This window comes from Cebus imitator, unplaced genomic scaffold, assembly GCF_001604975.1.
Source record: "Cebus imitator isolate Cc_AM_T3 unplaced genomic scaffold, Cebus_imitator-1.0 Scaffold82, whole genome shotgun sequence".
Taxonomy (NCBI): Eukaryota; Metazoa; Chordata; class Mammalia; order Primates; family Cebidae; genus Cebus; species Cebus imitator.
In genome coordinates this window covers 688,513-698,810 of record NW_016107397.1, presented here as the reverse complement: position 1 = coordinate 698,810, position 10,298 = coordinate 688,513, and the positions used below count along the sequence as shown (strand labels likewise).

The window sequence follows — 10,298 nt, the reverse complement described above, 5'->3', positions numbered from 1 at the left end:
AACAAGAGCGAAACTCCGTCTCAAAAAAAAAAAAAAAAACGAGAGAGAGACTTTTTTAAAGAAAAATCAGCCAGGCATGATGGCTCATGCCTGTAATCCCAACACTTCAGGAAGTCAAGAGGGGAGGATGGCTTGAGCCCAGGAGTTTGAGACCAGCATGGGTAACATAGCAAGACCCTATCTCTGCAACAAATTAAAAATAAAAATTAGCTGGGCTTCGTGGTGCATGCCTGTGGTTTCAGCTACTCAGGAGGCCAAGGTGGGAGGATCACTTCAGCCCAGGGGTCAAGACTGCAGTGAGCTATGATTGTACCACTTGCACCTCCAGTCTGGACAGAGCCAGATCCTGTCTCAAAAAAAAAAAACCAAACTATGAGTAATGGACAAAATTATGTCATTGCCTTCTTATATGATGCAGGGAGAAGAATACATCAATTCTTATGTCCAAATATTCATAACTTGAATGTAATCAAGGAGAAATAAAACAAAATCAAAGAGCATTCTACAAAATAACTGGCTTCTATTATTTTAAAATGCCGAAGTTTTGAAACACAAAGAAAAGCTGAGGGTCTGTCCCAGATTAGAAGAGACCAAAGAGACAAGTAAATGTAACACATGTGACACATGGTAGCACAATGAATCCTATTAAAGCAAAACAAAATTGTTTTTTAGTTAAAAGATTACAGAAGAACTGGAAAAATGTGAGTAAAAACTATAGATTGTAGCATAATTTCAATGTTAACTTCCTGATTTTGACAACTGTACTGTAGTTAAGTCAGAAAATATCCCTGATTTTTTTGTTTTGTTTTGTAGAGATGGAGTCTTGTTATGCTGCCCAGGAAGGTCCTTGAACTCCTGGCCTCAAGCAATCCTCCCACCTCAGCCTCCCAAAGTGCTAGAATTACAGATGTGAGCTAGCGAACATCAATCAATGTTTTGAAGAAATTCGTATTCCAGTATTTTGTAAAACGGCATCCAGTCTGAAAAATTATTTGGCTCAGGAAAAAATAATTCATGTGTGTGTATAGAGAGATGAGGCCAGATGCAGCGGCTCACACCTATAATCCCAAAACTTTGGGAGGCTGAGGCAGGAGGATCACATGAGATATCGACCAGGAGTTCAAGACGAGATGGGCAAGGGTGAGACTCCATCTTTACAAAAAATAAAAAGCACAAAAATTAGTTGGGCATCGTGGTGAGCACCTATAATCCCAGCTAGTCAGAAGCATGAGGTTGGAGGACTGCTTGAGCCCAGAAGTTCCAGGCTACAGTGAGCTATGATCTTACACTGCACTCTAACCTTGGAGACAGCGTTAAGGTCCCACCTCAAAAAAAAAAAATGGGGGGGGGGGAACAATAAACAAATATGATAAATGTTAACATCTAAGGAAACCTAATTAAAGAGTACATGGAAATTTGGTAGTGTTTTGTCAACTCTTCTGTATACAATTATTCAAATAAAACATTAAAATGTATTAAGAAAAAGAGTAAACTCGTGCAGGATTCCAAATGCCTTAAAGTGTTATTTTCCTCTCAAGTCTCTAATCCAAAGGCTTCCCTACTAGGATTTATCAGTCTAAAATAACAGCTCAAACATAAAGGAGAGACTAACAAAATAGGGCTGCAGTGTATCATAACTAGAGGAAAATGAGCTGTAGATTTCGTCTCAGATGACAGTCACCACCCAACTGCCTTGTAAATCATTCCTCCAAATCACTGGGCCTACAAAAATTATGCTACCCCTAAAACCCAAATGTCAGTGGCATTTTTCTCCAACAAATGGAACTTCTTCAAGAAATGAATAGCCGGTTATCTATTATACTCAACATACTACGCTAAACATTGCAAGATACAAAATAAGCAAGATAGTTCTTATTCTTAAGTAATTTATATTCTAGAAAGAATCTGGAAAACCACAAACACACCCTCATCATCATCACATTAGCTACTCAGGTAATGATCCAAAATTCCTATATCTTTACATAATTTTCCTCTCTCCCACGTAAGCCCTTCCTATGGGTCCTTTGCTAAAACTATTGCTCAGAAGTCTCTCTCTTTACGCCTCCTCTCCCTTTACAGTAAATGTATTCAGTGCCTGACAGAATACTATATTCTACAAAAACCAAAGAGTATACAGAGAGAAAATATGCCATTCCTTTGGATGGATAGATCCTATATGATTAACTTTCATCCGCAATAAATTATTTTAAATTTCTTCTAGACAAAGACTCCAAAGCAATGTTTTAGGTTCTACTTATCATCTGTGTTATTTACTGTTTCACCTTGGCTAAGAAGCCAAAAGTCCTAATTTTACAAATAGGAAAAATATAGCTTATATGCCAAAAAAAAAGAAAACAGAAAACATGTCAATAGTAGTGGGAAATAAAAAAATATTATTTAAGGTAGGGAAAACAAATGACAAACCTGAGTATACACCTTTAACTCTGTAGACTACTATTTTACATGAGTCTTAAGTTTTGAGTAAAATCACTACCCTCTTTCAGACTTTAGCCTAAGCATTGCCTAGTGTCAACCTGAATGACAGCCAAATTTCATAACACTAGTAATTTAAGACCTCAGTAGAAATTTTGAAAGTAGCTTATTTCTTCAGAAATTGCCTTTCAGGTTATGAGTTCCTAGAATTCTAGCCTCTCTCTCCTACAAAAATTATGTATCAGCTGGGCATGGTGGTGCGTGTCTGTAGTCCCCAGCTGCTAGTGAGACAGTGGGAGGAGAGTCACTTGAGCCCAGGAGTTTCAGGCTGCAGTGAACTGTGACCGTCCCATTGCACTCAAGCCTGGGCAACAGAGCAATACCTTGTCTCTAAAGTAAGAAATAAGTGTGGATCAGCTTTCATATCTTAGGAATCTCAAAAAATATTTTACCCATGAAAATAGTGTTTCACATTATTCACATACTTGAATCACTAAACTAAAATACTTAAAAGATAGTCATAAGATCAGAAAAGAGGGCCGGGCGCGGTGGCTCACGCCTATAATCCCAGCACTTCGGGAGGATCACGAGGTCAAGAGATCAAGACCATGCTGGTCAACAAGGTAAAACCCCGTCTCTACTAAAAATACAAAAATTAGCTGGGCATGGTGGCGCGCGCCTGTAGTACCAGCTACTCGGGAGGCTGAGGCAGGAGAATTGCTTGAACCCAGGAGGGGGAGGTTGCAGTGAGCTGAGATCGCGCCATTGCACTCCAGCCTCGGTAACAAGAGCGAGACTCCGTCTCAAAAAAAAAAAAGATCAGAAAAGAGGAAAATATTTAAGGACTCAAGTAATCCAAGAATTAATCTAAAACCCATTTAGAGATGGCTTTATAGAGTTCTCATATGGTTAAGATAGTAATGTAAACACCACAGAAAGCTGAATCATGGTTCCAAACTCTGTGGCAACAAAATGACAGTGAACTCAAATTTCTCCTCAGTAAACAAAAACAAACATCTGAGAAAAAAACTGTACTTCCATGGAAAATTTAATCCTGATGTAGAAAAGATCAACTAATTCCCAAACTTTTCCTTTTAAGCAAATAATAAAACTTTAGACCAGGCATGGTGGCTCACGCCTATAATCCTAGCACTTTGGAAGGTCAAGGCGGGTGGATTACCTGAGTTCAGGAGCTGGAGACCAGCCTAGGCAACATGATGAAAACCCGTCTCTACTAAAAATACAAAATATTAGCCGGGCATGGCAGCATGTGCTTTAGTCCCAGCTACTCAGGAGGCTGAGGCAGAAGAATTGCTTATAACTGGGAGGTGGAGGTTGTAGTGAACTAAGATCATGCCACTGCACTCCAGCCTGGGTGACAGAGCGAGACTCCATCTCAAAAAAATAAATAATAAAATAAAAATTGAAAGAGTATAACAAGACATCACTTATCTTGCTGGTCTAGAATAAGAAAATCTGCCAGGTGTGGCGGCTCACATCTGTAATCCCAGCACTTTAGGCAGCCAAGGCGGGCAGACCACCTGAGGTCGGGAGTTTGAGACCAGCCTGACCAACATGGAGAAAGCCCGTCTCTACTAAAAATACAAAATTAGCCGGGCGTGGTGGCACATGCCTATAATCCCAGCTACTTGGGAGGCTAAGGCAGGAGAATCAGTTGAACCCGGGAGGAAGAAGTTGCAGTAAACCAAGATCGCACCATTGCACTCCAGCCTGGCCAACAAGAGCGAAACTCCGTCTCAAAAATAAATAAATAAATAAATAAAATAAAATCTGCTAAGTGATAAAACTATGACTGGAGGTCTTTACTAATGTTTTGGAGAAATAAAATTATTTTTCAATACGTTTTTGTCACCATAATCAACCTAAGATAATTGAGCTAATTTAGTTGTTATGACTTAAGATGTCTTTATATTTTCATAATTAAATGAAATGGGAAAAAAAGAAATCCTGGAAATGTGACACAGTTCCAATGGATCAAGGGCCCTTTTCTGGTTCTATTCCGGCCCAGGAACCAAGAAGAAAATTATCAGCCAGTATGCTGTGTTACATTTACCAATGAAAGAAGCATTAAGTACTTTCAAAGCCTACATTTAAAAAAACACCTTATCAAATAAAGCTTGAAACAGAAAAGAAAATCAGAAATCCTAGGCCAGTGTCTTAAGTCATGTCATCACTTTCTGTTGGTTCTAATTAGACTAGGCCTCAGATTCCCCATCAGTAAAATGAAATGTATATATATACCATTTAACTTCATACAAATATTCTGAGGATCAAATGAGATGATTTTTTAAAATTACTCCTTCTCAGCTGGGCATGGTGGCTCATGCCTGCAATCCCAGCACTTTGGGAGGCCAAGGCAGGCAGATCACTTGAGGTAAGGACTTCAAGACCAGCCTGGACAATGTGGCAAAACCCTGTCTCTACTAAACACAAAAATCAGCCGGTGCCATGGCACATACCTGTAATCCCAGCTACTCAGGAGGCTGAGACATGAGAATCGCTTGAACCTGGAAGAAGGAGGTTGCAGTGAGCCAAGATGGTGCCACTGCACTCGAGCCTGGGTGACAGAGCGAGACTCAATTTTGAAAAAACAAACAAAAAAAAATTACTCCTCAAGAGGAAAATGCTGGGTTTTCCACTATCCTATCACACATAGTGCTCCTCATTCCAGGTTCTTTTCAAGGCTGTCAATATATATGTGATCATCTTGTCTGACATGCAAAATCAGTTTTCATTTTTAGTAACTGGTTAACAAAATACTTTTTGTATTTACACCATGCCTCATTTCAAAAAGGATCTGAGGCACAAAAGCACATGTATACAGATTTTTTTAAATTATGCTAGCATAATAAAAAATAAATTGAACTGGGGAAGATTTCAATATGGTCTCTACCCTACAAACCTCACATCACAACCCATATGAAACCAGATACACCTGAAAATTTTTCAATTCATTATCTGATGTTAGAGTTCAAAAGCTGCTATAAATATACTGGAGCCACCAGAGAAATAATGATATTTTATCCTGCTATCCAAAAATTAACAGCGACCTTACCTTGTATGGATCAAGTAAAAAGTCACTGAACTTGCTGGGCAGAGAATATTTCTTCACCAATTCATCTTCTACAACCCAAGGTGCATTTTCACCAGTACCAGCTCGTAGCGCATTATGCCGTATAAAGTATCGAACTATCTCCTTATTTGGTGGGCGCTCTGTACGAATCAAGCTGTCTGCTGGCACATTACTGATGATCTAGGTTAAAATAAATAAGTAACTCACCACTGGGGTAAAAAGTAATTACCCAAACGAGAACATGCAATATGTGTTGCTCTCCACAAAAATCAAAATCCCATCTTTATCAAAAGGGCTACAAATTAGAAAGAAGAAAATATAGGCCAGGCATGGTATCTTACACCTGTAATCCTATCAATTCAGGGTGCCAAGATCTGAAGATTGCTTAGAGACCAGGCTGGGGAATATAACAAGACCCTCTGTGTACAAAAGTCAAAATATGCCAATAGTCCTAGCTATCAGGAGGCTGAGGCAGGAAAACTGCTTGAAACCAGGAGTCTGAGGCTGTCGTGAGCTATGATCACACCAATGCACTCCAGCCTGGGCAACAGAGTGACACCCTATCTCTTAAAAAAAAAAAAAAGAGAGAGGAATGGAGAATAATTTTCAGAGACAGAATGTCAATTTAAAAATATCCTTAGGCAATCTGTCAATATGTATCCAAGTTTTCTAAAAATATGTATACTCTTTCAGGAATTCCTCTCATTAAGAATTTATCTTAAGAAGTAAATAGACAAATTCATCATCAAATGCTTCTAATAGCAAAAAAAGTGGGGACGGAGTTGAGGGTCATCACCTAAAGGTACATCAATAAGAAATTTTTAAAATGAAAATACGTACATATAATGGACACTGTAGTCCTAAAAAAAAAAGTTTCTCAAACCAAAGAAATTCATCAGAATCATCTAGGGTGCTATTAAAATGCACCTCGATAAGCTTGGGCCTCGATACACGCTTAATGAAACTTATGAATCTCTGACAGTAAAGGTTAGGAATCAACATGTTTTATCAGCTCCCCTGGTGGCTATCACACACACTAAAATCTGAGAATACTGCATTGGAAGAAAATGTTGACATTACAAATGTTTAACTTACAACAACAAAAAAAATTTAGTTATAAAATAATATGGACCGAATATTTCTACTTTTAAAAGTCACTTAATACCAGGAAACAGAGATTGAAAGAAAATAAAAATTTTTTAAAAGTCACTTAGGAGCTAACTACCATTTACTAAATCTATATTCATCAATTATCTCTGAGTATGAAATCAGATATGAACTCATTCTTATTTGCATTTTCTTTCTTTCTATAACCAACACTTATTATTTATGAACAAAACACTTATACATCAATAAGAATACAAGTGATACTTAGGGAAGTGGTTGAGACCAGGCATGTCTTAATCAGCTACATTGCTGAATAAGAAGAAACTTGATGAAAACTGTATTTAACAATATCCAATTTTCAAATACAAAAATCATTCTAGGCCAAGCATGGTGGCTCAAGCTTGTAATCCCAGCACTTTGGGAGGCTGGGTGGGTGGGGGCGGGGGGTGAATCACCTGAGGTCAGGCGTTCGAGACCAGTCTGGCCAACATGGTGGAACCACACGTCTACTAAAAATACAAAATTAGCCAGGTGTGGTGGTGCATGCCTTTAGTCCCAGCTATTTGGGAAGCTGAAGCTGGAGAATCACTTGAACCCAGGAAGCAGAGGTTGCAGTGAGCTGAGACAATACCATTGCACTCCAGCTTGGGTGACAAGAGCAAAACTTGGTCTCCAAAAAGGAAAAAAATCCTAACAACACACCCAAGGCTTCTGATCACAAACCATAAAACCAATAGTCAAAATGAAATGGGACTTGTCAACATTCTGAGGCAGGAAAAAAACAACGCAAATAAAGAAGCAAAAGACAGCCACGCGCAGTGGCTCACGCCTGTAATCCCAGCACTTGGGAGGCCAAGGTGGGCAGATCACGAGGTCAAGAGATCAAGACCATCCTGGCCAACATGGTGAAACCCTATCTCTACTAAAAATACAAAAATTAGCTGGGCGTGGTGGCTCGAGCCCATAGTCCCAGCTACTCGGGAGGCTGAGGCAGGAGAACTGCTTGAACCCAGGACGCAGAGGTTGCACCACTACACTCCAGCCTGGCACCTGGCGACGGAGTAAGACTCTGTCTCAAAAAAAAAAAAAAGGAAGCAAAAGACTGGGGTTATAACCCTTCCCAATCTCATTTACTGAATGAGGAACTTTGATAGTTATTAAACTTCTAAGGTCTTAGCTCTTTCTTATGTAAAATGGTTATGTCTGAAGTGTGCACTGCCTTCCACACCCAGTCCCCATTCACCTCTTTCCATTTATAAGATTCTACACATACAGGCGGTGTAGGAATACCTGAAAATAACATTCCATATTTCTTAAAATCTAAGTTCCAATCAGCAAAACCCACTTTTTCTTTTTAATGAAGTTTTGCTTGTCGCCCAAGGCTGGAGTGCAATGGTGAGATCTGAGTTCACTGCAACCTTTGCCTCCCCAGTTCAAGCAATTCTCCTGCCTCAGCCTCCCAAGTAGCTGGGACTACAGGTATCCACCACCATACCGGGATAATTTTGTATTTTTTAGTGGAGACAGGATTTCACCATGTTGACCAGGCTGGTCTTGAACTTCTGACCTCATGCCATTCGCCTGCCTCAGCCTCCCAAAGTGCTGGGATTACAAGTTGAGCCACAGTGCTTGGCCCAAAATACTTTATTTTACATACCATCAAGAAGAAAATTCTTGCCAATTGATTTTAACTTACATCCTGATTCCGGACAAAGTAAAAAAAAAAAAAAAAACCTGAACATCTTACAATAAATATAGTAATAAGTTAATATGAGAGTATTTATTATTGTAGGTTATTATTAGCTTGTAGATTTATAAGGCTCCTTGTAAAACCACCAAGCAGAGTTGACTCAACTTCTGAGTTTAATTATACTAACAAACCACTGCTCTACTTGTAACTGGGAAGAATGATTTCCTTAGAAAGTCTGTAACAGCTGGGAATAGATTCTTACTTTTCAAACTGAGTTTGAAGCTCAAATGTAAATTACTTATGCCCTGGTAACTCCTATAAAAAAGAGAAAAAGTGGACGGACGCAGTAGCTCACATCTGTAATCCCACCACTTTGGGAGGCCACGGCAGGCAGATCACGAGGTAAAGAGATCAAGACCATCCTGGCCAACATGGTGAAACCCCGTCTCTACTAAAAAAAACAAAAAATTAGCTAGGAGTGGTGACGCACACCTGTAGTCCCAGCTACTCAGGAGGCTGAGGCAGGAGAATTGCTTGAACCCGGGAGGCAAAGTTGCAGCGAGCCAAGATCATGCCACTGCACTCCAGCCTGGCGCCTGGAAACAGAGCAAGACTGTCTCAAAAAAAAAAAAAGAGAAAAAGTGCCAGGCACAGTGGCTCACACCTGTATTCCCTGCACTTTGGGAGGCTGAGGTGGGTGGATCACCTGAGGTTGGGAGTTCAAGACCAACCTGAACAACATGAAGAAACCCGATAGCTACTAAAAATACAAAATTAGCCAGCCATGGTGGCAGGTGCTTGTAATCCCAACTACTCGGGAGGTTGAGGCAAGAGAGTCGCTTGAAACCGGGAGGCGGAGGTTGTGGTGTGCCAAGATCACGCCATTGCACTCAAGACAGGGAAACAAGAGCAAAACTCCATCTCAAAAAAAAAAAAAGGAATAGAATACTATCTTCTAGGAAAAGAAAAAAATAATAATTTACAATAACTTGAAATCATTAATCACTATAACCAGAAAACCACTCGGTCTGTTGTACAAAGACATTCATTTACATTTTTCTTTAGCACATTTTCTCCAACAAAACCAACCCTATGACATTTTCTTAAAGAACATCTATCACATGTAAAACGTTTAATGTAAAGTGTCAACTAACCTTATCTTCACTCTGTAGTTTCACGTCGTATTTGTGAGGCAGAAATTTGGGGGGAGCCCATTTCCGTTCTCCTTTTTTCAATGAAGTAGGGAGTTTTCGTGGTGATCTACGTGCTCTGTCATCTAGTCAAATCATAGAAAATTAGTGGAAAAAACGATGATATTAATTATATTCATTCGCTAACAACAGTCTTAACTGAACATTTGCTCTTCAGTAGGAACTGGGTGGCCCGGCACAAGATGAATCATAATGTCCTTATCTACAAAGAGCTTAAGTCTATGAGGAGAATCAGAAAGTCATTAACTACAATGTGGGAAACAGTATACAGAAGTTGGTAAAGAAAAACACTTTGAGAATACACAGAAGGAATATCTAACTTATTTTGGAAGGTAGGTAGAAAGATGAGCAAGATGACTACTTGGGCCAGGTGAACTAGTTCACGACTGTAATCCCAGCACTTTGAGAGGCCAAGGTAGTCAAGGGTGTGAGACCAGACAGGGTGACATGGCAAAACCCTATCTCTACAAAAAATTAGCCAGGTATGATGGCACACACCTGTAGTTCCAGCTACTTGGGGACTGAGGTAGGACGACCTGAGCCCAGGAGGTCAAGGCTGCAGTGAGCCATGATCTTGCGACTGCACTCAAGCTAAGAGACACAGTGAGACCCTGTCTCAAAAAAAAAGACTGGGCATGGTGGCTCACACATGTAATCCCCACCCGAGGCAGGCCGATCACAAGGTCAGGAGTTTGAGACCAGCCTGGCCAGCACAGTGAAACCCTGCCGTTATTTAAAAAAAAAAAAAAAAAAAAAAAAAAAA

The 10,298-nt window shown here is 39.8% G+C and overlaps 1 protein-coding gene across 1 annotated transcript in view; it reads right to left on the bottom strand.

Moving 5' to 3' along the window:
* Window positions 1-10,298, bottom strand: part of BAZ1B (bromodomain adjacent to zinc finger domain 1B) — an 84,592-nt gene that overhangs the window by 44,818 nt on the left and 29,476 nt on the right. The window contains exons 5-6 of the mRNA XM_037740390.1: window positions 9,479-9,600; window positions 5,510-5,707 (exon numbers count right to left, since the gene is read on the bottom strand). Of these exons, the coding sequence (XP_037596318.1) occupies window positions 5,510-5,707; window positions 9,479-9,600 (320 nt within the window). The remainder of the gene's footprint in view (window positions 1-5,509; window positions 5,708-9,478; window positions 9,601-10,298) is intronic.